The sequence below is a fragment of the Vulpes vulpes genome, chromosome 10, assembly GCF_048418805.1.
Source record: "Vulpes vulpes isolate BD-2025 chromosome 10, VulVul3, whole genome shotgun sequence".
Classification (NCBI taxonomy): Eukaryota; Metazoa; Chordata; class Mammalia; order Carnivora; family Canidae; genus Vulpes; species Vulpes vulpes.
The window spans coordinates 48,072,443-48,099,546 of NC_132789.1; the positions used below are offsets into that span (position 1 = coordinate 48,072,443).

Sequence of the window (27,104 nt, forward strand, 5' to 3'; positions counted from 1 at the left end):
TGGACAAATTCCTTGAAAGATACACACTAAAAAAAAAAAAAAAAAGAAAGAAAGATACACATTGCCAAAGATTGCCTGAATAGCCCATATCTATTTTAAAATTTGAATTTATAGATAAAAACTTTGCCATGAAGAAGACTCCAGTTCCAGAGGGCTTCACTGGTTAATTCAACCAAACATCTAAGAAAGTTACAATACTAATTCTGTATAAACTCTTTTTGAAAACAGAAGAGAGAGCACTTCCCAACTCATGAGGTCAGCATTACTGTGGTACCAAAACCAGAAAAAGATGTTATCTTAGTCCTTCTGGGCTGCTATAACAAAATACTACAGTCTGGGTAACTGATAGACAATAGAAATTTATTTCTCATAGTTCTGGAGGCTGAGAAATCCAAGATCCAAGCTCTAGCAGAATAAATGTCTGATGGAGGCCTGCTTTCTGGTTCATTGGTGGAAGAGACTGGGGATCTCTGTGGAGTCTCATTTTTGTAAGAGCACTAATCCCATTCATGAAGGTTCCACTTACATGACTTAAGTAGTTCCCACATCTCCTCATAGTATCACATTGAGCATTACATTTCAACATAGGAATTTTGAGAGGACACAAATATTCCATCTATAGCAAGAGATTAATAGGAAAGAAAGCTATAAATCAATATTTTTTAAAGATTCTTTATTTATTTATTCATGAGAGACACAGAGAGAGAGAGGGGCAGAGACACAGGCAGAGGGAAAAGCAGGCTTCATGCAGGGAGCCCAATGAGGGTGGGACTCAACCACAGTACCCCAGAATCACGCCCTGGGCTGAAGGCAGGTGCTAAACCACTGAGCCACCCAGGGATCCCAGCTATAAATCAATATTACTCATGAATATACTCATTAAAATCTTTAACAAAATATTAGCATATCAAATCCAACAATATGTAGGAAGTGTGATACATCAAAAGCAAGTGGGGTTTCTCCTAGAAATGCAAGGGTAAGTCAATATTTGAAAATCAAAAAAGAAAATCAATATAACTCACTCTCTTAACAGGCTAAAAAAACTACAAATAATCATCTCAATAAAAAGCAGAAAAAATTATTAAATTCCTCATCCATTTAAATTATAATTTAAACTGATAAATTATTGAACACTACATCTGAAAGTAATTATGCACTATGTGTTAGCTAACTGAATTTAAATTAAAAAAAGAAAAAAAGGAAAAATCTAGAGCTAATATCATGGTGAAAGATTAAGTGCTTTCTTTCTCAGATCAGAAATAAGGCAAAGATGTCTACTCTAATCACTTCTATTAAACATTGTATTGGAGGTGATAGCCAGGACAGTAAGGCAAGAAAAAAAAAAAGCATACAAACTGGAAAGGAAAAAAATAAAACTTCTTGCTTATAGACAATTTGGCTATCCATGAAAATCTCCCCCAAAACAAAACAAACTCAAAACCTAGAATAATTAGGAATTTTAGCAAGGTTGGAGGATATAAGATCAGTATAAAAAAGTTACTGTTTTTCTCCCTATGATCCAGGAATTGCACTACTGGCTATTTACCCAAAGAATACAAAAGCACTAATTCAAAGGGTTATATGCATCCTTATATTTACAGCAGTATTATTTACAATAGTCAAATTATAGAAGCAGCCCAAGGATCCATCAATAGATGAATGGATAAAGAAGATGTGATATAATAGACAATGGAATATTATTCAGCCATAAAAAATGAAATCTTGCAAAAAAAATCTTGCCATTTGCAACAACATGAATGAAATTAGAGTATAATGCTAAGTGAAATAAGTAAGTCAGAGAAAGACAAATACCATAGGATTTCACTCATATGTAGAATTTAAGAAACAAAACAAATGGGCAGCCCGGGTGGCTCAGTGGTTTAGCGCCACCTTCAGCCCAGGGCCTGATCCTGGAGATCCAGGATTGAGTCCCATGTCAGGCTCCCTGCATGGAGCCTGCTTCTCCCTCTGCCTGTGTCTCTGCCTCTCTCTCTGTCTCTCGTGAATAAATAAATAAAATCTTTTTAAAAATAAAAAAAAGAAACAAAACAAATGAGCAAAGGGAAAAAAGAAGGAGAGAGACGAACCAAGAAACAAGACTCTTAACTATAGAGAACAAACACCCCCACCACAGGGAAGGTGGGTGGGGCTTGGGTGACATAGGTGATGGGAATTAAGGAGTACACTTGTCATGATGAGCACTGGGTGATGTATGGAATTGTTGAATCACTATATTGCACACCTGAAACTAATATAACACTGTATGTTAATTCTACTGGAATTTAAAAAGTCACTATATTTCTGTATGCTAGCAATGAACCATTGTAATATGAAATTAAAAAAGCTTAAAAATGTGAAAAGTTTAGGAGCAAGTCTGACAAATTTTATGCAAGATCCATATAGAAAATGGAAAAATAGTAATGAAAGAAACTTCAAACCTGAATAAGTAGAGAGATATTCATGGTTAGAAGACTCAAATTATTGAGATGTCCGTTCTCTCCCAAATTGATTTATAGATTCAACATAATTCCAATCGTTTTTTAATATTTGATTTACTAATTCTAAAATTTAAAAATATACAGAAATCAAAGGATCTGGAATATCAAAATTAAATTTGAACAAATACAATTGGTTTGATTTCAAGACTTATAAAGCTATGGTAATCAAGGCAATGTTACATTTGTATAATGAAAGACATATAAATCAATGATACGGAACATAATTAGACTTACATATATATGGCCAATGGATTTTTCCACAAAGACATCAAGATAATCCAATGGTGTTTTTAAGAAAGAATCCTAGAATGACTGAATATACATACAAAAGGAAAAAAAAGCCTTCAACCCTTACCTCACACCATATATAAAAATTTATTTGAAATGGATCACATACCTGTAAATGTAAATCATAAAGCTATGAAGCTTCTAGGAAAAAAACTTTTTTTACCCTGGCTTAGGCAAAGATTTCTTGGATCACACAAAGCATGAAGAGGAAATTTTAAAAATTGATAAATTGTACTTCATTAAATTAAAAACTTCTCTTCAAAAGAGAAGACTAAATGATAAGACAAGCCACAGACTTTAGAGGCAATATTTAACACATACTTGATAAAAGTCTTGTATCCAGAATATACAAAGGACTTTCAAAACTCAGTAAGAAAATAAACAAGTGGGATCCCTGGGTGGCGCCGCGGTTTGGCGCCTGCCTTTGGCCCAGGGCGCGATCCTGGAGACTCCGGATCCAATCCCACGTCGGGCTCCCGGTGCATGGAGCCTGCTTCTCCCTCTGCCTGTGTCTCTGCCTCTCTCTCTCTCTCACTGTGTGCCTATCATAAATAAATAAAATTAAATTAAAAAAAAAAAAAAAGAAAGAAAATAAACAAGCAAGGGCACCTGGGTGGCTCAATGGTTGAGCATCTGCCTTTGGCTCATGTCGGACTCCCTGCAGGGAGCCTGCTTCTCCCTCTGCCTATATCTCTGCCTCTCTCTGTGTGTCTCTTGTGAATAAATGAATAAAATCTTAAAAAAGAACGGAAGGAAAACAAACAAAAAACCCCAATAAAGATGGGCAAAATGTTTGTACAGACAGTTCAACTTTTCCTTAAGCATGTTACTGTTTGCGGTGTGCAGCTTTAAAAAGGGGTTCTCTGTCAGTCTTCCTACTTCATCATTGTCTTAACCACTGTCTTTTAGCCTCTCTTTAAAACCAAAACTTTAGGGGCATCTGGGTGGCTCAGTTGGTTGAGTGTCTACCTTTGGCTCAGGTCATGATCCTGGGGTTCTGGGATGGAGCCCTGTGTCTGACTCCCTGCTCAGCAGGGGCCTGCTTCTCCCTCTTCTTCTGCCTGCCACTCCCCCTGCTTGTGCTCTCTCTCTCTCTCTCTGTCAAAAATAAATGAAGTCTTTTTTTTTTTTAAATGGTAAAACAAAAACTTGAGGTTGTCAGATGGTATGGGCTGAATTGTATCTCCCCCAAAAGACACTGAAGTCCTAACCTCCAGTACTTGTGAGTATTGTCTTATTTGGAAATGGTTTTAGGGATCCCTGGGTGGCGCAGCGGTTTGGCGCCTGCCTTTGGCCCAGGGCGCGATCCTGGAGACCTGGGATTGAATCCCACATCAGGCTCCCGGTGCATGGAGCCTGCTTCTCCCTCTGCCTATGTCTCTGCCTCTCTCTCTCTCTCTCTCTCTGTGACTATCATAAATAAATAAAAAATACCTTTAAAAAAAAAGGAAATGGTTTTAGCAGATGATCAAGGTATGATGAGGTTATTAGGGTAGGCCTTAATTCATTATGACAGGTGTTCTTATAAATACAGGGAAATTGGACACACATGGAGGAAAGACAATACCAGGACCCAAGAAGAACACCATCTACAAGCCATGGAATGTCTGGGGTTACCAGAAGCCAGGAGAACCAAATGGAATATATTCTTCCTCAGCCCTCAGAAGGAACCAACACGATTTCAGACTTCTACCCTTTAGAACTGTTGTTACACAAGGGGCACCTGGGTGACTCAGTTGGCTGAGTGACTTCGCTCAGGTCATGATCTCAGGGTCCTGGGATCGAGCCCCATATCAGGCTCTGCTTCTCCCTCTCCCTCTACCCTTCCCCTGCTTGAACTCTCTTTCTTTCAAATAAATAAATAAAATCTTAAAAAAAAAAAAAAAAAAGAACTGTGAGACAATACATTTCTCTTGCTTTAGCCACCCAGTTTGTGATACCTGTTATGGTGTCCCCAAGAAACTAACACATTAGAGGTCAGTGGATGCCCCCAGAGCAGTTGTTATCAGGACTCACTTTCCCCCACTTTTTGTCTCTGTAGATTACCCTTACTTTCTTCCAGTATACTCTGCATGCCAAAATGTTTGGTTTTTTAAAAAATATTTATTTATTTATTCATGAGAGACAGAGAGGCAGAGACACAGGCAGAGGGAGAAGCAGGCTCCATGCAGGGAGCCTGATGCAGGACTCAATCCCGGATCCCGGGATTAGGCCCTGAGCCAAAGGCAGATGCTCAACTACTAAGCCACCCAGGCGTCCCTCAAAATATGTTTTAAAAAATATTTTATCCAATTATTTGTTTTGTTTGGGGATTTTTTTTTTTAAAGAAAATCTAGTCTTCATTTTATTGTAAATGAAAGTCTGATTGACTCTTCTAGAGTAACTTTCTGAAGATGGGAGTTTGGTTTCTCTCAGGTATTTATTACTTGCCAAGTCCAATTTATTTTTTCTTTGTGCCTTCATTATGTCTAATATCTTATTATACTGTGTATATGGTGTTTTGTTTCAATAAGTTCCTAGTCACTCACTTCTGTATACTCAGCATATAGAAAAATACCTCACATATAATAGGTATTTAACAAGTGGTTATTAAAAGGAATATACTTGCATATTGGTCACATGTACAGATGTATATATAGCTGCTTGTAGCAATGATTTTAAGTCTTAATTCAAAGTTTTTATTCTTTTTTTTTTAAAGATTTTATTTATTTATTCATGAAAGACACACAGAGAGAGGCAGAGACACAGGCAGAGGGAGAAGCATCCCAGGACCCTGGGATCATGACCTGAGCCAAAGGCAGACACTTAACCACCGAGCTACCCAGGTGCCCCTCAAAGTTTTTATTCTTAATCCACAATATCTGTGTTACTCAAGGTTATGGTCACCTAAGAGGGATTTTCTTTTCTTTCTGATTAATCTAACTAAATATAAGTCTCAGGAAACATGTTGGTTTATGTCAAAACAAGTTTCCTGTATTAGACCACAAAATGACTTCTTAATAAATATTATTCTTTTGTTACAACGCCGTAACATAAATATAATTATATCCATTTTACAAATGTGAGAATAAGGATCAGAAAGGTTAAGTGCCTGTTCCAAGGTGAGATATATAGTGTTTTCCAGAGTTGGAACTAAAGTTTATTTGGCTCTGAAACCATTCACTCACTAGCCTACACTGACTACTTATTATGGATCCTGTTATGTAATGCTTAGGAAACTCCTAGGTATTTTTTTTATTCTCATTTGAATCAGAATATCATAGTCACTTATTTCAAAATAAATGAAGACACCTTTCAAAATACCTACTTATTTATGCTTTTAATAATGTATTTTATGTCCTTGCAGTTACTTTCTATTGTTCACCTGGTGTATTTGCTGATATAGACACCCTCAAAGAGTTCATGCTGGAAAAACAGCCAATGTTTTTGAGGTAGCTTTTCCTTTTTCTTCTCAATAAGGGAAGTTTTCCACTATAGGATATTTAAATCCATATCATAATTCTTCTAATAAGAATTTCCATAATAAAACTGCTTTTTGTGTGTGCGCTTACTTAGACTTTGCATGCTTTCTAGTTGTTATGTGTATGCCATGTGTAAACTTTACCCAAATATTTTTTAAGTTCCTTAAGGTCAAGAATGGATTTCCTGTTACTTTGTATTCTCCACTAATGATAATTGCCATTTATTAAAGGCTTACTAAGTACCAGGAGATTTACACACATTTCATTTATTATTTATAATAACATGACAAATTAAGTATTATTACCCCCATTTTACAGATGTGGGAAACCTCTGATATAATTTGTCCCAAGGTTGTAAATCTAGTAAGTGACTATAGTGATGAGTACTTAATATGTGGTTGTTGAATTGACTGATATGTGGTAATTCTCCTCAAAGATCTTTCCATCTGGCCATAATGAAGTTAAAGAAGACATGGGTTTGTATCTGTATGCTATAAATTACTAGCCTGTGATTATGGGGGAGTTACTCAGTCCATATCTGAGTAACTGATTTGTAAAATTCAAGAATAAAGCTCAATCCATGAGAAGGGTTATGAATATACAGATACAAAATAACAAATATTGGTTTATTAACTTGCTTGATTTTGTTCCTTTTCTCTCTCCTTTTACTGAAATGTAAACTTAATTAGTATATGTATAAATTAAGAAGTTCCAAAAAGAAAAGACATTTATTAAAGTATCCTCTATTTTCTTTGTATATATACACTTTAATGGACTACTAAAGGATGACAAAAAATCAATTCAGTACTTTTTATATGCTAACATATTCATAACTACATTGAAAATCTTCAGAGAACCATCCCAGATCAATTACTATCATACTTTCTAAGGAGGGAGCCACTTGTATCTTAGAATGTTCATATCTTTTATAAATATTTAGGATTTTATTCCCTATAATATTGAATAAGAAGGCAGTAATCTTTTAATCTAATGAAAAGGGATTTAAATAGTCTTTCTTACATTCTTTTCCCCAAATAAACAAGATTTTGGGGTGAGAATTTTTCTCTTGGTTGGTTTAATATCACTGTTGTTCTATCATTTGAATTTTATGTCTGAATTTTATGTCTTGATCTAATTTCTCTTCAGTCTATTGTGTTGCTGAATAAAGAAATCTCACAATGGCCATCCACAGTTCTATTGGTTAAATTCTACATATTTAAACTTAAAACAATGATATAAAATATTACTTTGCTTTAGAAATGTCAAAATTTCTCATTGATCCTAAATACAATGTCTTTTTTTGTAGAATACAAAATGTGCTACTAAAAATTCCCATATCTTCATCCTAATAACTCAAAAAGGATATTTTCCTTAGATAGTACTGATCTTTAAGATTCTTTTACATTGATAAGCCACAACATTTACTTGCTGATCTTAGGGTATGGTGCGTGATATTTCAATACGATCTGATGAACTAAAAGGTACTTTGGAGTACTTTGTGGAAATTTAAAAATTTCTAATTTTAGAATATTAATAAGTTTGTGTTGTGTATTTTATAGATACTAGCCATATATTTGAAGAACTGTGCATTTTAAATATTTAAAACAAGCCTTTTTTAAGAAATCGAAAACAGTCATTTATCTTCAGCTGATGTTATTATGTACAGTTACTTCTCTTTTATGTTGCTACATCAATATTTTCCCTGTGACATCGGCGATGTCCTTCTGGATGCCAAAAATATATATCTTCCTCTAAGTGCCTTTGAATAAAGTTCCTTGTTTTCGGTAAGTACATTGTATATTTAAACAATTATAGACAATGTATACCAGTCTCAGAGCCATTTTGATCACTCCTAAGCAAATTAGCCAGCATTAAATTCAGTGCTCTTGCCCATGTGGCCCTACTCAGGCTTCTCTAGTCCAGATGTCCAATGGTATCCACTCTCCCTTTCAGAAAGGTGCTGAACTTGCTCTTTTGGGACAGAATACGTATCTGTTGTATTTAAGTAAAACATACATACGTCATTTAAAATTTTGACCATAAATAGTAAGTGGTTATTTCCTAACTATAGGTTTTAAAAGCATTAAGCAAGTGAATTGGTAGAAAACTACATTGGAAATTGTTAAATTATCCATATCAAGATTAACTTGTTTATATTTCCCACGGTGGTATAATGAAAAAAAAATTTTGATCTTGTTTGCCCTGGTTTTGAATTTTTGGGCAGCTATCTTTTCAGTGATCTTGTTTCGTCCTTGCTTTTGGATTAGTTAGCAAATTGCCCATCATGTAACTGAAATTAAATTAACCTACAGTCATAGCTATCTAAAACATTTTAAATATTCTTTCTTCCTCTTGTCACTATCACAATTCCATTTCTATTATTTCAAATTGATTATATGAATTGTGGATGTTAAGTCACTTTCATATATATTTGCCTCATGACAAGAATTTGAAAAAATAACCTAGGTAGAACTAGGACCTGCCTCAGTATTTTCAGTTCTCTGATTTTAATTTATATCTTTCCCTGGACCATTAATGAAAATTATTTCACCTATATCTAAAAAATTATCAGCTTACATTTCTATAGATCATGATTTTACATCTTAAAATGGTAACATGAAATGAATTGACAGTATTTGTTCAAAATATCTATTTGCTCAGTAGTGAACTTTAGTAAGGAATATCTAAACATGCACGCATGTACATAAAAATACCCATTTAGGACAGGACTACAAAGTATTATTTTGAATACCTGCATGATAACAACTATATGCTTTTAGATAAACATAGAAAACTCTGGTCCATGTGCCCAGTGCAACATTTAACTGTAAAATAATGATCACTATAATTAACATATACAATTTACCAGTACAAATAATTTACTTTAAAAAGCCACATTAGATTTGATATCATAGTCCTCTCTTTTTATTTTTCTAGAAGTATCAACATTTTAACTTTCTATTAGTTAAAACAATTGGTCTTATCTTAATATGGCAAATTAAAATATATTATTTTTTGAAGACCAGAAATTTAAGACTTTCTAGATCTTGATCCTGCACTAAAAGTCTTAGCATATGTCAAAATATTAGATAGGTTTTAAGATTCCGGCAAATTTGTATTCAAAACATAAATACACACTTGCTACAACCTAATGTCCACACTTTTCCATTTAACTTTAAGTAAAATACAGATTGAGTGCTTTTTCACTTATAGGCCTGTGATAAATTTAAATTAATTGGAATAACAATTACTTTTTAGCATCACAATATATGATTGTTAAAGTTGAAGTAACGTTTGTGAATAGGAAAATAGATGGCTGAGAAAACAGGAATAGGAAGAAATGGAAACCTCTTTCTACATGCTATTTTTGTTCATCACCTAAAATGTGGAGGCAAAGAAGCACAAAATCAAATAAAAAAAAAGAAAAAAAAAAGAAAAAAGAGGCGGTCAGCCAAAAATATAGGTGATTATGTAGTGAAGTTTTTTTTTTTAAAGGTGCTCCTATGTTCTAATTATATTTTACTTAGCCATGGAAAAGAGACTCTGGAACAATTACTTCTGTATCTAATGATAATTCTTATATATTATTATCTTTGACAGTTAAAAATCATACCAGAATACATACTATTACTTGAGTACTGAGATAGGAAATACTGTACTATTAATCATCATCAAATGTTGCTCACTTCAATAATTTGATCCCACCTATTCTCCTAGTACATGAAGTTTTACGATTTCATCTTGAATCATCCCTACACCTTAATAACTGATTTGCAAATTAGCTATCCCAAGACTTTCAACTGTTAAGATTCAATCATATCTTTTTTAGGCTTTAACATAAGAAGAAGTGCATGTTCCTTTTAAAATGGCCTGTATAGGTTTGGTCTAAAGTTTCTGGACTAGCACAATGTACATCAGAACACTGCTGCATCATTGAGGACAGTCCCTTTTTAGTAGGAATATCTGAAGGAGAAAACTATGGAACAAGTACTATTTGGGCCCAAATGGCTTTTACAACAGTTCCAGGATGTAAGACAAGGAGCTACTGTTACATTAGCTGTACACAGAATAGCCAAATTATAGAATAATTATTCTTAAAGACCAGTAAGTTATTTTTTACTTTAACTTTTTAAACTCAGGGCAGACTTCTTTACCAACAAGTTGTGCACATTGTACATTTAGAAGAAACAAGGGAGTAGATTGTGTTTTAATATGGTTGTGATAATTTGTTGCATTTCCAAATTAAAAGTTTAACATTACAAGATGTCAGTTTTGCTTTATAGTGAACTTTCACTATATATAACTAATCTGAAAAACTAAGGCATATAACTAAAATAAAATTAGTCAGCATTATATTGCTTTATATGGTCAAGATGAAGGATCTATTTTTTTTTTCCTAAGTAACTAGTGTACTGATTAAATATAAAGAGGAGCAGAAGCTAGGTCTCCAAACATGTCCGTGGTACTTTTTAGTTTTTCACCTATCAATTCCAGAAACTGTCCCATTATTTTCATGTTAAAAGATAATTAATATCACTTTAATTATGCCAATTAAATGCGTTTGAGGTCCAGGAAAACCATTTCTTCTTGCACAGTATTGGTTATATGTAGGATTTCTTCTTAATATACAAAAGAAATGAGGGGTAGTTTGGATAAGGATTGGTAGTTTTTTTACTTCCTCCGCAAAAAAGCTGATATTTCTGGCCGACTGGGTTTTTGGGGGGAGGGTGGTGAGAGAAGAGAAAAAGGCAGTACATAGAATCATACAACAGGCCTACACTAAAATTCTTTCTTGACCAATGAGGATGGGGGCTTGGAGAAGGAGAGGGGAGGTGGATTAACTGAAGTGTAATAATGTCAGTGTAGTTTAAAAAAAAAAAAAAAAGTGCAAACTCTTTTCCTGACTCCTGTCCCCCTCCTTGTATGTGCTGGTACCTCTGGACCGTTCAGAAGCCATTTTAGAACTCAGGAAGCAAACTCTGCGAGTTCCACTTGTGCTTTTGCAGGTGCTGTGGTGGCAAGGATAACCTTTGCTCACTTGTCGGGTGTGTTACCCTGCTGTTATTTAATGTCTTGGGGAATTAGAAGACAGTACCGAAAAATCCCAAGCTCACATCCTAACACCTGAAGCTTGCACACTGCTTCTGCAGCAGATGGCACATCTCGCTGGAACCTTAATTTACCAAGTCAACATCCAGATCTGGAGAGTTTTTATTCTTGGAGACACCGCTGTAGATCCCCACTGGCTCTCCGGATCTATTCCGGGTGAAAACAAAACAAGAAGCCCCCTCGGAGGTGGTTTGCACGCGCGGCCCCACCCAAAGCGCCGGCGGGCCTGCGCCCGGCCCCGCGAGCCCAGGGTCTTTCCGAAAGAGCGTGCGTCCTGAGCCCCGGGCGACCCGGAGTCCAGGCGGGGAGGGCAGCGCCGGCGGCAATGCCCGCGGCGGCTGGGCCCGGGCAGCCCGAGGTGCGCTGGTCCTCCCGCTCCTCCGCCGGGCGCGGGGCCGCGGGGCGCAGGGCGCGCTGGCACCGGCGGGGCGCGGGCGCGGGCGGGGGCGGGGGCGGGGGCGCGGGCGGGCGGGGGGCGGCGGCGCGCGGGTCCCCGCCAGCTCACCTCCGCCGCCAGCGAGCCGCTCCCCGCCCCGCGGCACCCGCTCCGCCGTCGCCCGCCGGCCCCGGGCTCGGCGCAGGTCGCGGGGACCCTCCGGCGCGAGGGCCGCCGCCTCCGCGGGGACGGTGCCCGAGGCCGGGCCCGAAGGACCCCGGCCGCCCCCGCAGCCCCGCAGCCCCGCAGCCCCGCGGCCCGCTCCCCGCCCCCCGCCGCCCGGCGCGGCCGCGCTCGCACTCACCCCAGGGCGGCTCCAAGGTTACCCGCGGGGTGGGGGCTGGGGCGGGCTCCGGCCGCCGGCCTCCTCGCCGCTCCCGTGGCCGCGGCCCTGCCGACGCTCCCGGGCGGCCGCGGGGGCGAGCCCCGAGGCAGAGGAGGCTCCCGAGCGCGGGGAGGGAGGCCGAGCTGCGGAGGCACACAGGCGCCCGGGCTGGGGGGCGGCCTCCCTTGGCTCCGGGTGCCCGGGGCGCCGGGTCAGGCGGGGTCGCGGCGACAGGGCGCCGGGCTCGGGCCGCGCAGCGGGGGCCGTGCAGCGGGGGCCGTGCAGCGGGGGCCGTGCGGCCGGGGCCGTGCAGCCGGGGCCGTGCGGCCGGGCCGGGGGCTGCCGTCTGCTCCGCCGCGCGCGAGCTGCCCCGGGCCCGAGGGGGGGGGTAGAGAGCAGCGGGTGGCCGGACCTGCCGAGGGAACGAGCTAAATAAAAGGAGACTGTTATTTAAGGCGCGGAAATTTGAAATATTTGGACAGGAAGAGAAAAGAAAAGAAACCTTAGCGAGGGAGGGAAAAGAAAAAAAACACACACCCGCGACGCGAGCTAACGGTCCTGAGGCTCCCCCACCCCCACGCCGGGCTCCTCCGCGCGCCCGGAGCGAGCGCCAGGCTCGGGCTTCCTGGCTGCGCGGCCCGAGCTGCCGTTGGAGCCCGAGAACTTCGAAGGGAGAAGGGATGTCCTCGCAGCCCCTGCATGGACGGCGCGGGTTAGCTTGGCAATGGGAAGAGGTTCGCCCCGGGTCTCAGGCTGCGAGATTTCTCCAGCCTCTCCCAGTAGGTCTCTCCGTGGATCTTTTTTTTTTTTTTTAACTGCCCTGTAAAATCACAACAGTCTGGAGATGGCAGGGTCGGGACTCCCCCCCCCCTCCCCAGAGCCTTAGGATGATGGGCGCTGAGGGCAGGTCAGGAGGGGTGCGGGCACGACCTCCCCTCGCTGCAGCACCGTGACCTTGCAGCGCGTCTGGACTCCTACTTCTACCCCCGACAAAAGCCGAAAGCACCTTTTTTGGGAACTGAGATTTCGAAACCAGTCTTAGGCTACGGATTCCACAACGTTCGTTTGATCAACATGATTAGGAACATTTATAATATTACCAATTGAATTGCTTTCCTGGGCTAGAATTATTTTATCTATTGATTAGTGACCCAGTGAGGTGTGTGTGTGTGTGGGGGAGCTCATCACCTCATTGAGATTGTGTAATGTTTAGCAGAAAACTATTGACTCACTACCGAAATATGGTAAAATGGGGCTTGCTCAATGGCTCAAGGACCAGAAAGGGGCCTGAGGTGCGGTTAGTGTCCCCCGCCTCCCCCAGGTATAAGCTTGAATGCAATTTACTGGGCAAAGGCTGAGCCCGAGTTGCCAGAGGTGTATGCGGACCCAGTGGAGAACTGAATTTGAGAGCGCATCCCTACTTCAGCATCCCTCATCCTTCCTACAGCGTAGTCTCCTGGGGTTCTGAGCGCTCGGTCTGTGGGCGCTGCCGCTCCGCTCTGCATCTGAATTAAGTTCAGACCCTCCGCAACCTCAGCTCCTTGCCAATTAGATTCCATTAAACTCGCAGCACCTTTTCTTCCACCCTATACATTTCGGCATATGCAAAGTCTTGCTGAATATTGTCGAGGTTTTTGAGAGATTGAATAATGGTTTTTCATATTTCCTAGAGGGGACCACATAACTCATTTCTAAAATACTTAGATTAGTAAAGCTATTTCCTGCAAAGAACCAGAGAAATATGCCGATATTTTAATGCTTAGCAAATTTTAGGCAAATGGAGAGCTCCCGACTCCCCTTACTGTACTCCCAACCACTTAAGAACAAAGTACTCCTCTCTAGCTTTATAGACACCCTATGCCTTTATATTTGAAATTTCTAAAAAGTAATTTTAATGCTGAAACTTGGATACTGAAGAGTTCATTAAACTCCACTTTAAATTCAGAAACGTCCATCTTTACAGTTGCAACTCGCCGCAGAAGGGTTCTTTTTATTTTTCAGTAAAAGGCTTGTGTTTAGAAAGCATTCAGCTTTCCAAAGGACTGTATTTTGTGTACTGATTCTGGTTTTAAGATCCAAACAATACTTTTTCCTTAAAAATATCCCAATTTCTACTTCTTTCTAAATTTTAAAATGAAATATTTTAAATTTAATTTTATGAAGCTGTCAATTTATTCAGTAATTTGTGGTTAGAGGTGGTGGAAGTTGAAGTCTTATTGCACTTAAGGAGGTGAACTTTAGTGCTGAATAAAAAGAATAAAACTTTTTTTCCCTATATTCTTTTATATTCTTAAGGAAAACAAATTATTGGAAACCACTTGCCTGCGACCATTTCAATCCTTGTTAGGGCAGGCATCAGAACCATATCCGTCAATAAACCTTGAAGTATTTTGTTCTTTTTGGAGCCAGGGCAGGGAGCTTATAAAGCAGGAGGGAGCTTTCACATAAAACATCTTTGTTTCATGTCGGAGATGATGAATAAAGTATTTATAAATTTATAAATGGCAACTGCATTGAACTGTTTTGGTGAAGATCTGTAAAGTTAAATAGCAGATGCTGGACAATTCTCTTGGAAATTTGATATTTCTATTTCAAATTGTTTTTATTTTTAGCTAAATGTATTCTTAACAAGATTTTTATAAGACCTTACTAAAAAGTTTCCTGGAAATCAAGTACCATGTATAGGAGTGGCCTATTTACTTATTGTAAAAGTTTCTATATTTGTTATACTGCAGTTAAGACCCTTACATGTAAGGGTCATAATTAGTTATGACCCTTATATGTAATTTACATTTTTTTCCTTGCTGTACTTTGTATCCCCTAAAAATCTGTATTTACATTATATCTCAAGACTAAACATTTTGTAATTTTATGTTTCTGACATGCAGAGAGAAAAAAATGTGATAGTATATTTATGGTATAATTTGGGAAATGTATTACTTAACCAATTGTTTCACTTTGTGATTAAAAAAAGAACAATTAGTGGGAAGCACTTTTAAGGTGGCATTTTCTTTTAAAAGTGACCTTTAGAGCTAACATATATTTGTTTTCAGATCCCTACTTCTGAAGCCTGTTTTTCAACTATTTAACTTAACCTTGAGAAAAGGGGAAGACTGAGCATTAGGAAAAATTCACATTTAAATCATTTTAGTTCTTCAAAAAATGTCCTTATTTTGTTGTAATACAGAATTACAGGGCACCAAGTAAAATCTTTGGATGGAGGCATGAGGAAAGAATGAATAATCAATAGAATATGTTTAGTTTTTCACTTCATCTACTTTCTCTAACGTCGAGACTTAAACATTGTCATCTTTTTGTACACTTCTTAGCAAGTGGCAACCTATGTGGGAGTAATAGAGTGGAAATCACAGAAAAACACTGTCCTGTTTTTAAAAAAGTGTTTTAATTAGGCAAAAGAAACATCAGGACAAATCATTTTTAAAACAAAGTCTCTAAGTTGGGTTTTGAGACTGGCAAAGGGAGAAGCAAGGAAAAAGTCAAGGCGAGATAACATATTCAGGAGAAAGCCAAAGCTATTTGCAATTACATGTTAGAACTCAAGATTTTGCAGGTGAAAAAGATGTTGCTTAAATATATTCATAAACCTGTAGTAAGATTTCCACTTTGCAGTATGAGAAGATTTAACTAGCTGCTTAAAATATGACAAAACTGGATTTTAACAAGTGATAGTAAAATAGGACAGCCAACCAATTAATGACAAAATAGAAGGCAGTGTGGGAGAGCCCTCCCCACATTCATTGCAAACTCGAAGCTCCCTCTGCCTGGTTTCCCTCCATCAGGCTAACGACCTCGTTCCTCCGGTAGAGCCTGGCCAAGTCACAGGCGGTGTCCCCCTTATGATTCCGATGCCCCACTTTGCTGGCCGTGTGCTTCACGAGGAACTCCACCACAGGGAGGTGGCCTTCTTTGGCAGCCAAGTGCAAGGGCAGGTTCCCTTCATTATCCTCGATGTTAACATCAGCTTGGAACTCCAGCAAAGTCTGTAAAGTGTCCAGGAAACCTGCTCTGGCTGCATCGTGAATGACAGCGAAACCAGTTCGGTCTTTCAAATCGGGATTAGCACCTCTAAGTAGTAGTCTCCTGGCAATCTCTGGATTTCCAAGTTTCATAACCTAGGAAAGAAGAGAAAACGGGAGAATCCTTCAAGTGCTCCTACAAGAATATTTTAAAATATCCTTCTCTACTATTTATATAACTCTATTTTTGGAGAAGCAGTGCTTGGGGAAGACCCACCTGGTAGGGTTTGAAGGGCTCAATTGCAGGAAAGGAAGTACCAGTAGGTGAAAGTAGAAGACAACCTCTAAAAATTGAGCTTTTATGATGGACTATCTTAAAAATAGGCCCAAAGGAGGATAAGCTAGTACAGCTTGTAGAAAACTCACCAGCAACTCAGTTCCCTATCTCCCATGAGGAGTTGTGTAATTTCATGAAATTATTAAAATAAAAGAATTGGGATTTGAAAGTCTCTTGTTTGATTGCTTATGCCCATAAAACATAAAACCTGGGTTATTAATTCTGAAATATCAAATGTAGATAAAATTTATTTTCTAAATAGCTACTGAAAAAGAAATAAGGAGAGTGAGTTTCTTTATATCCCCAAAGAACTGTTTCCACACATCAGACTCCATCACCTAATATAAAAATGATCTATTAAAATACTAGACCTGATATTTTCTTAAATTATTAATTTTCACAAGTTCTCTCCAAATATATATAGCTCAAACTTCCAAGTGTTTTTAAAAATATTTTTTCTTTGCAAGTTATTTCATATTGGCTACCAGGTGTGTTCTGTGCTTAGAATCCTTCACCCGAATTTTAAAATGTTACTGATTGTTAAGGTGTTTAATAATCAGTGGTGTTCTACGTTGCTTATGATACTGATTTATCTAAAGCTAAGTTATCTAAAGCTAAGTCCTGTCATGTATTAGACAGGAGATGATTGCATTGCAACCATTCTTGAAAAGAATGAAACAGTTTTCCAACTATATTACTCACTGTTTCTTGAAGTTCTAACTAGCTTCCTGATTTTTAAGTGAGCAAACAAAGAGAAAAGAAGATATTTAATGTGAATTATGAGACTCACAACTTTGTCTTGTGGATTGAGTGCATTTAATACTCAACTGGTGATGCCATCTTATTTCCTTTTGCAGTTATTATCAGGCATTTACAAATAGCTATTTGTAAACCGCCAACATTTTAAAAGTCAGAATGTGGTATTAAAATTTGCTATCAACATACAAATAATTCACACGAGAAAGACTTATCTACTGTTGTTTGAACATATTTCATCCTAATAGGGTCTCTGTTAGGCTCTCATAATTATAAAATGTCTTGTAGAGCAGCATGCGATTATATAATACATATAATTTAGTCGTGAAAAAAAATGTAGTCTCATTAACATCCCAGAAAATAGTTCAGCATTTTAACTGGTTTCAATTATATTTAGGTATATTCATAATAACCTAAATTTATAATAAACAGATTACATAGTAGACACTCAAATGTTTGTGAAATCAAATATAATCCACTGAAAAATACCTACAAAGTTGATCTGTCGCTTTAAATTGTTTATTTAAAAAATAATCACAAATTAAGTAATAAAATATATTTAGAATGAATAATATTTTATGAATGCAAACTATATAGATGGCCAAGGTATTAAGCTTCCCTGTTGATAAAACCCTGCTGACCTAGCCCTGCCTTTGGAGCAATGGTAAAAATGATACATAATTTATTTTTTGAGAATTTCAATAAAATATACTTATTAGTTAAAAACGAATACAATCTAATTTTTGCCACAACTATCTCTAAAGATTTAGTCACATTTAAAGATCTGGACCGGGAAAAATAAGGGACAGACACCTTGGATCTTTGTAGAGCAAATGTGCGATTAAGGCCTTTCACATTATCCTGATTGAAAAGCTTACACTAGGAAGGGGGGAAAAGCTTTTGCAACCAGGTTAAATGAACATAATTATAGAAGAAAATTCGCCTTTCACAGAAAATAATAGTAATACTGGAATTTGTTTTGAAAGAAAGTTCTTTCTTGAGTTATGACACAACTTCAGAGTCAGGATTATACATACTGAAAATAAGCTTTGAGACTCCTGTTTGTGTATGTTTCATTATATAAATTAGGGTTAAGCCACAATAAACGGGTGTTAGTATATTGATAAGTGTGCTTAATACAAATAAGATTGCAAAGTTGTATTAAAAATATCAAAACTTTTTGTCAGTCTTCCTGTTCATCAAAAGTCCTGTAAGATCTTATTCTGAACATGGGTTAAATTGCTCATTCTTAGTCAAATTTATATAATCTTTGGATTTTCAATAGGAAACTTTTCAATATATCAAATTTGTAGCATTGTTATCATCATCAAAGCTATTAAAAACTACTAGGTGGACAAAGAAAAAAATTCCTTATCCCATAGAATCTACGTGAAATAACAAGATTAAATAATTTAGTATTTATGCATAAATTTTCTTAATACTGAAATTTTTGCAAGGCCGGTATGTTCTGATTTAAAAATGTACAGACTGAACTTCGTCTGTTAATAGTGTATCTCCTGCTACTTTTAAGTCTAATTCTTGTAAGTAAAACAAAGCATTCTAAAACCTTCTCCCCAATGAATTTTCAAAAACAGCTTCAAGTGTTGCATTTCCGAATAAGAACGGTTTATAAGAACACTATTAGAACTTTGATAAAGCAACTATTTGAGACTACCTTGCCATTTTTCTGTTTCTAAGCCTTTCAACTAAGTTACATGATAATTAACATTCAGAGGAAAAAAATTATCAGGTACAATACTTGGCAGCTGGACATGTTTCATTTCTTGCTTGTAAATCTAATTACTGAAAATTAGAACATACCACTGCATGACCGCAGAGACAAAAATACTACAAACTGAGCTCTGATTAGAAAATTCAACTTTTTATTCCTCCTCAATCCCGAACGGGTGGATGGTATTGCATTAACTGTGAAATGTACATCCTGTCCCCGTGCCCAGGCCACCCATTCCAAACGAGGAAAGGTCGTTTGTCAAAACTTGAAGCATTTGAAGGAAAAACACCCTCGCCAGGAGTCAAGAAAATTAACGTTAAAGCCAATTATTGGAGCAAAGCACGGAAACCACTAATAGCAGAGTATTTACTTCAAATAATAACTATAATAATGTGTTTACAGAGCTGTCTTAAAACACACACACACACACACACAGACACACACACACACACACACACCTCGGCGCTGCTTAGACTACTTTTAAATCCCCACCGTCACAAAAACATTCCAAAAATTAAGACCAAACCTGGAACCCATCTGATATCGAGGATGTCATTGAATTTGACGAGTTTGTTCAAAGTACGTCATTTTTGGGGACTTGGATCCACTTAAAGATATAAAATATGGCAACCAAGTAGGCTTTAAAAACAGTGAAATTCTGTACCCCTGAAAGCTTAAAAGCCGTTATTCCAGAAACCCGGGTCACGCAGGCAACATTGTTGACCTGTTTTCCCCACCTCTCTGGATACCAACCTGCAGCGCAGTCCTTCCAAATCCATTTTGTGCATTGACGTTTACATTATTTTGCAACAAACTAGTAAGTTGCTCTAGGTCCCCCCTGGCAGCTGCAGACGCCAACTCGTTCCCCCAAGGCTCGGCCATTCTTTAGGGTCCTGACGATCGGGAAAAGATGAATTAGTTGTTTTTCTTTTTCCCCTTTCCTTTTGCTCCTAACCAGGCTGCATGATGGCATCGGAGACTGACAGAAGGACTGGGATGGTTAATCTGGAGTAGAGCTTGGTAGTAAATACTAGTAAGATCTGCCTGCCAAAAGCCCGCCCCTCGGTTCACACGTGATTATTCAGCAAAACTGAGCCATTGGAGAGGGGCTCCGCTCCTCGCTCTTTAGCTTAACCCCTGTGAAGAATTCTGGTGACTCAACAGAAAGACACACAGACGTCTATACATTCCCGGCAAATTGCTCTGGACGTAAAATGCAGGCAGAGCTGTCACGTATCTACATACAGGTCTCCGCGAGCCCTGCGTGCGGGGACCTCGGCGGCTAGACCAGGGCGTAGAGCGCCGCGGCAGGAGGGGTTCGGGGGAGAGGAGGCATTAACCCACCCGTGCTCACGGCGGTGGCTGGAGCCGCGCGAGCCAGAACCGCGGGGGCAGGTCCTCGCAGGGCCCGGTCTCCATCCGTGTGCCGAAGGGTCGTGCTGCGCCCGCGGCGGGGAGGGCGCCCCCGGCGGGGAGGTCGGCGCGGAGGCAGACGCCGCTGGCAGTTCGTGGCCCTCAAGCTCTGGGTCCCAACGCTCCTGTGTGGCCTCGGCTGCTCCGGGGAGCCCCGACTCGCTCCGGGCGGCCCCGCCGGCTAACGCCGCGCGGGAGGGCTCCGCGGCCCGCCTGCCGCGCCGCCGCAGCCCCGCCGAGCCTCCCGGGCCGCGGGCGCCGGGCTGCGAGCGCGCCTCCGAGGACGGCCGGGCGCGCGGCGGGCCCCGGGCAGGTCGCTCATGCCGGCCCCCGCGGGTCCCGGGACCCCCGGCGGCGCGAGGAAGGGGGCGCGGGGCGGCCGTGCGGGCCCCGTCTACGCGGCCCGGGCTGCTGGGGCGGCGCGCCGCTGGCTTCCCGCCTACGACCGAGCCGGTCCAGGCTTCCCACCGCAGCCTCTCCTCGAACCGCCGCCGCCGGCTCTTCCTTCCTTTCGCGGGTTTCGGGGGGCCTCCGGAGGTCGGGAGCGGCCGGGGAAGCGCAGGCCAAGGTCCGGGGACCGGGGGCCGCCGCAACGCCCGAGAGCAGCGGGTCCTGCTGGCCCGTCGGCGACAGCCCCGCGGCTCCGGCCCCGCCGCCGCCCCGCCGCCCTCCGGCCGCCCACGGCCTGTGCCCCCGGCCCGTGCCCCCGGCCCGTGCCGCCGACGGGGCGCGGCCGCCAGCGAACTGTGCCCGCGGCCGAGCCGGGCACCGTTGCTCCCTCCGCAGCCGCAGCGCTCCCGCTGACAGTTTCTTTTGTAGCTGGTCCCCCAGATCGCCGGGCCCCGCTCTCTTCACCCCTGCAGACAACTTGCGCGTTGTCCTCTTTTCAGCTCTTTTCCTTCCCACCCGCCTTGGCTTCTTTTTTCGCTCAAACAATTGCTGCTTCTGTTGCCGCTGCGGAGACGGTGCCGGTTTCTTCTCTCTTTTTTCCGACCTCATCAGCTTTTTTTGAAAAGAAAAAAATTGAGCGCTTTTTGAGTTGAAAAACCCGCCCCCATTTTAACGGCAGAGTTTTAAGGAGGCTCGGCCGAGTTGCAGCGCCGCGGGAGCGGGAAGGCCGGGCGCCGCCCACGCCCCGCCCCCTGCCCGGGAGGCGCTCGCGCTCGCGGCCCGCTGGCCCCGCCCCCGCCCGCGCCCGCGCCCGCGCCCTTCCTCCCGCTGCCCCGCTCCCCGCCGCCTGCCCGTGCCCTTCCTCCCGCCCTGGAGCTCCCCGCCCCGCTCCCCGCTCCCGCGCTCCGCTCCCCGCTCCCCCCGCCCCGCTCCCCGCCCCGTTCCCCCCCGCCTGCCCCGCTGGAGCGGCGTTCTGCCCCGCCGAGCCGGGCTTGGCCTTCCTGAGGCCGGCTGGCGGGATGCAGTCGGCGACTCGAGACCTTGGACTCCCGGAGCCCGGCGGGGGCGGGCGGGGAGAGGGAGCTGGTTTAGGACGCGGGCTGCGGGGAGCCGCAGGGCCTCCGAGGCTCGGCGGGTTGCTGGGAGGCGGGGAGCGAGCTGGCGCGAACCAAGTTTTCCCCGGGCCTGGCGGGCCGGCCGGCTCGCCTCCGCGCTCCCCCGCCAGGCTCTCGGAGTCCGGGCGGCCGGGCCTACGGCTGCCGCCTCCTCCTCTGGGGCGCGCCCTGCCTCGACTCCCGGGCCTCGGCCTCGCACCTGCCAGATGAACGCCCGGGGCCGCGGTGGGCAGAGGCGGCCGCGGGGGCGGAGGACGCCCGGGCTGACAGCGGGGACCGTGCTCAGAAAAAGCAAAGGTCTTTAATACACTGGTTTTTACGGACACTGAAGGCTTAGTATAGGGAAGAAATCATGACGAACTCTGAAGTCTTAATGTTCCAAGGGCGAGAAACTCAACTATTCAATTTCTTCGGGGAAAGGAAGAAAAGTAATGAACTCTAAAGCTAAATTTACAATGACTCTTGGGAAGCTTTTCTAACAAGGCCATTTCTTTCTTGCCAAAGTTCTCTCTTTTTCTACTCAGACGGGGGCTGGTGTTTTGAGGGAAGGGGAAGGCGTCTGAAAGTAAAGGAGTAGAGTCTCTTCCCCTACAGTTTATGTCAGTCCTTGGAGACACCAGTTGTCTGCATTCTTAACCTCCTCTTTTAGCTATGTAAGATTAGTTAAAGGTTTCTATATTTTTGGCTCTTAACAATATCCAGCACGGTTACATGATGGATGCACCCAGTGGTCAAAATGAAACCAAGCAAAAAATGACAAGTGGTCTAATTAGAGCGGGCCTCTAGTAAGCATATCCTCCAGAGACGTCTGTAACCAGCCCCTTAAAGTATAATGGGAGTATTAGCAACAAAACACCAGAAACATCTGGATAGTCAACTAGCAACAGATTGGCTAATAGGTAGAGGGAGAGTTGAAACTGGGAGGAATCTGCCAGTGTTTTCTTTAACAGAATTGTTGAGGAAAAAAATAACTAGAGCTCTTTTCTTAGGTAACTAAACTTGAATTGTGAATCAAGTGTGAGCTACAACACCAGAAATTAACTCCTTTTATTTCTTACATGTATTTAGACATTTCAAACTTATAAAGAGTTGCTTTGTGGCATTTATTTTGTGTGTGTGTGTGTGTGTGTGTGTCTGTTTGCTGAGAGAAGATATTGTAATGAGGAAGAATCTTAAATTATACTCATTATGTATAAATACGTATGTGTTATAATTTTTGTGAAGTACTCTTTTGCTGAATAACTGAGTGATTAAATTTTGTGGTACTTTAAGACGCACATAGAGCTGGATTAAGATTTTTGGAGGTCCTAAACACTGAAAAGAGTTTGATGTCCCATCACCTCACCTAATATGTAAATAAAAACAAAGACAAAAAGTAAGAGTAAGTAAAGAAGTCCAAAAAATTTCTGATTTTTCTCCGTGATGACTACTTCAGTGCTTTTGCTGAAATATTAAATTTAAAAATTTTTAGGAAGTCTTTTTGGTTTTTTATTCTGGCTTTGCTGGTGCCCTAAACCACCTAAAGCATATGCTTAATCTGCTTGTTGTATAAAGCACAACTGGCAGCACAGAGGTTCCAGTCTTAGTTCAGAGAGCATAAGCAATCACTATACAGTACTTCCAATGAAAATCTAATATTTATTGATAGTTCACTGAAGTATATTCAAAGGTGAGTATCTCTGCCTTTACTAATTTTACATTCTAATATGGTATAAGAAAGATCCACAGTTAGGCATCTATTATATTATATTGAAAGTAGTGGTTTCTCTTTTAGTATAATAATGACCTGTCTTTCAAACATCAGAAAAGAGGCTTCATATTAAATATGGCCATAGAAAATTTCTCCCCAGCAGTTCATACTCATTTTAAAGTGCTTATAGAAATGTAATTTATCAGGTTATTTTGTGCTTTTCTTCATTGACTCACTTACGCAGTTTCTGAATGATTAACTTATGGAAATGTATATGTGGTATCTATAATTTCCTTGCTAGTATAAAAGTCTTCCTTTTTGTTGTGTTTATAGATCCCACAGAGGTGGAAAACAGACTACTACCCTCAAGGACCTTCCTATCATTTCATAATTGTGACTCTGGCATTTTATTTCTGAGTTTCAGTAGGCTTTTTTATGTAAGTCATTTTGTAATTAAATAAATAAATGCTCAGTAAGCAACTCAAAAGCTTAAACATAATAGAAACAATAGATATTTGTATATTGTTTCATGGTTTTAACACATGAAGCACACATTATTTAATCTCACAACAACCCTGAGCTAAATGTGGTAATTATCCCCATTTTTTAGGTGAAGTAATTGAGGCTTGTAGAGATTGTGTCTTAAAGCCAATAAGTATTGGATTTAGGATTTGGACTCAGATCTTGGGGCCCCAAATCTTATGCCTTTCCCATTAGTTAAGAGTCCATGATCAGACACTAGACTCCTAAAGAAATTAAATCATTACATGAAATATATTTTTGATTATTCAAGTGTAGTAGCATTACTCTTCTCATGAATTATATTAGAAGTGAGTAATATTGTTAAAAAGCTTTAAAAATAAAAAATAAATAAAAAGCTTGATTAACTTAACCAAAGGATTAAGGTTGATACTACCATAAGTTATGTTGATATCATGTGCCCTGGTAATATGTGATGAGGGCACATCACTTCTGTGGTATGATTCCTCCCAAATCCATAAACAGGATAATTCTGACAAAATTTTAGACCAACCCAAATTGAGGGATGTTCTATAAAGTTCCTGACCACTACTCTTCAAAAGTGAAGATCAAGGAACTGTCACAGATTAGAAGAGGCTAAGCAAACATGATGACTATACATAATGAGGTATTCTGGATTGGACCCTGAAACAGAAAAAAGACATTGATGTAAAAATGTAATTAGAGTCAGGGTGCCTGGATGGTGCAGTCCGTTAAACATCTGACTCTTGGTTTTGGCTCAGGTCATGACCTCAGGGTTCTGGAATGGTGCCCGTTGTTGGTCTCCATGCTCAATGTGGAGTCTGCTTGAGGTTCTCTTCTCCCTTTGCCTGGTTCCCCCCTCCCCCCTCTCTAAAATTAATAAAATTTAAAAATGCAAATAGAGTCTCTAGAATTTGATTAATAGTATAAAACCAATGTTAATTTTAGTTTTGATAGCTGTACCATTGTTATGTAAGATGGTAACATTAGAGGAAACTGGATAAAAGGTAAATAAATATAAATCTAAAATTAGTCAAATGAAAATTCAGCAAAATAACTTTATCACATATATTTGAGAGAAAGATGAAAAAGTTCTTTTCCAAACAGTAATGGTAAGGTCAAAGAACATGGAGATTCTAGGAAAAAACCTATCTTTGAATTAGGCTGCTCTGTGAGTTAATGCAGGAATTTATTTAAATTATTTTCCTTTGCTCATGCCTATGTACAGAGAATCTATACATTTTTATTCTCTCAGTTTGTAACACTGAAGTTGTTTGTAAGAAGAGAATTCTGGGGAAATGAAAACTGAACTTTTTAAATTCAATATTTATTTTTCTTTCAGTTTGTTCTCCGCAGTGGACAATCACTCTGGATGTTGGGTACCCAACCATGGATAGTTAGGTCATGGGGAAGAATCAGTCTCTTCAGTAAATGTACAAACTTTGCAACATGGAGGGTGAATTGCAGAAATGCAACAGGGTAAGTAGAAAGAGCACTAGTTTTGACCTAGCCTTAAATACTAGGTCTGTCCACTTTGTAGCATGACTTTGGGCAAATTCTTAACTTCTCAGAGCAGTTTTTTATTCTCTACAATAGTTGTAAGAATGAAATAAGATGAGTAAAATACCTGTATCTACTAGACATCCAAAAATTAATAAATTCAAAAGTATTGGTTGTTATTATATACCTAATACTTTGCTATATATGAACCATAGTGAATATAAAAACACACTGAATGAAGTGGCTTATAATCTCAAGGAGTTTTTAACCCTTGGGAAGAGATTAAAACATGACTAGATGAAACTATTAGGGAAAAAAACCTTACAGAATTCCCCGGAACATTAAACTGTGTTGTAAAGACAGTAAAAGCAGTGATTAGAAGGGAGAAGAATCCTTTGCTTGTTTTATGAAAGCAGTGGCCTTGAGAAAAGCCTTTAGGAATTGGTACACAGAGTAGTAGCAACTAATATTTTTGGAGAGCTTTAAGGTTTCCGAAGAGTTTTCACAAGTATTTTAATCATGATGTTCACATTACTCTATGAGATGAGTTTTATAAGCCCCATCTTGGAGATAAAGAAAATGAGACTCAGGGGCAGAATTAGAACTGAAGCCTTGTAATGCTATGAAATTTCTATGTTCATTTTGTAAAAATATTTTATTTTCCAAGCATTTCATAATTATTTTCTCATCACCTGAAACAGCCATGTCAGAAGATGAAATCAGAGATACTACCTGACCCATGCAAGTTCCCCCAGCTAATTAGTTGGAAAAGCAGTACTGGGACCTGTGTACCTGAATGTGTATTCTTTCCATCTTTCTACATTATCACATTGTCTTAATTTCCAGATGGTGAGGAGGGAGGGAGAAAGGGACCAGTATTCCATTTGAACTGGTTCTGTGGCACACACACATAATCACAGAGAAGACCCTCAACTTTTCAGGGCTGCATTAATCCTGGCCATGTAACTAGAGACTATCATTCACCCAGCTTGTGCTGAGAATGACATATATGAATGGGGAAACTGAATCACCACACCTTAAATTGCTGGTAAAATGTGTTTTACCTCGTGATTCACATTTGTGCTCTATTTTGGAATCACTTCCCATGAGATGGCAATTAAAATAGACATTTCGATTCATGTGATTATGGAGGGTTCTATTCCTTATCTAGCTAATTCTGGTCTAAATACAGATTATTGAGTGAGAGTTGTAGGCCAGTCTATTTTCATTTAAGAAAACACAGGATGAACCTGGATCTTTAGAACATCATAGCGCTCTTGTCTTCAGGGAACACAATGATCTAGGCCTTATTGTATATGGCGATTTACTAGCATCTACTTTACAGTACAAAATCACAATCTTACTTCACACTTCCAGGGGTTAATGCACCTCCCAAAGCACATCAAAACTCTGTTACAGTCCAGAGATGGTGTCTTCCCCAAAGTTAAATATATCCACTGCCACTTTTCCTCCAGTGAGGATGACTGTTACAAACTGTCATGCTTCATTACAGTCTTTGACTATTTTTTTTATTTTTATTTTTTGTCTTTGACTCTTCTTGTCTCAAGGCCTGTCA

The 27,104-nt window shown here is 40.5% G+C and overlaps 2 protein-coding genes and 1 long non-coding RNA gene across 5 annotated transcripts in view; 1 reads left to right on the plus strand and 2 right to left on the minus strand.

Annotated features, from left to right (window-relative positions):
• LOC140594194 (uncharacterized) overlaps positions 1 to 12,691 on the minus strand; it is a 120,749-nt gene extending 108,058 nt beyond the window's left edge. Inside the window, exons 1-2 of one of the 3 annotated variants that reach the window (XR_011994802.1) lie at positions 12,097 to 12,691; positions 3,108 to 3,328 (exon numbers count right to left, since the gene is read on the minus strand). This is a non-coding gene — a long non-coding RNA (uncharacterized lncRNA). The remainder of the gene's footprint in view (positions 1 to 3,107; positions 3,329 to 12,096) is intronic. The other 2 variants (XR_011994801.1, XR_011994800.1) reach the window with 2 other exon arrangements.
• Positions 12,692 to 15,501: 2,810 nt separating this feature from the next.
• On the minus strand, positions 15,502 to 21,453 carry CDKN2C (cyclin dependent kinase inhibitor 2C). The gene is made up of 3 exons (XM_025991859.2): positions 20,264 to 21,453; positions 19,673 to 19,812; positions 15,502 to 16,250 (listed from the first exon to the last, which is right to left on the minus strand). The coding sequence occupies exons 2-3, from the start codon at positions 19,799 to 19,801 to the stop codon at positions 15,873 to 15,875; spliced, it is 507 nt and encodes a 168-aa protein (XP_025847644.1). The 5' UTR covers positions 19,802 to 19,812; positions 20,264 to 21,453; the 3' UTR covers positions 15,502 to 15,872.
• Positions 21,454 to 25,462: 4,009 nt separating this feature from the next.
• The window catches only part of FAF1 (Fas associated factor 1), a 461,294-nt gene continuing 459,652 nt past the window's right edge, over positions 25,463 to 27,104 (plus strand). The window contains exon 1 of the mRNA XM_025991860.2: positions 25,463 to 25,507. Within this exon, the coding sequence (XP_025847645.2) occupies positions 25,478 to 25,507 (30 nt within the window). The 5' untranslated portion in view covers positions 25,463 to 25,477. The remainder of the gene's footprint in view (positions 25,508 to 27,104) is intronic.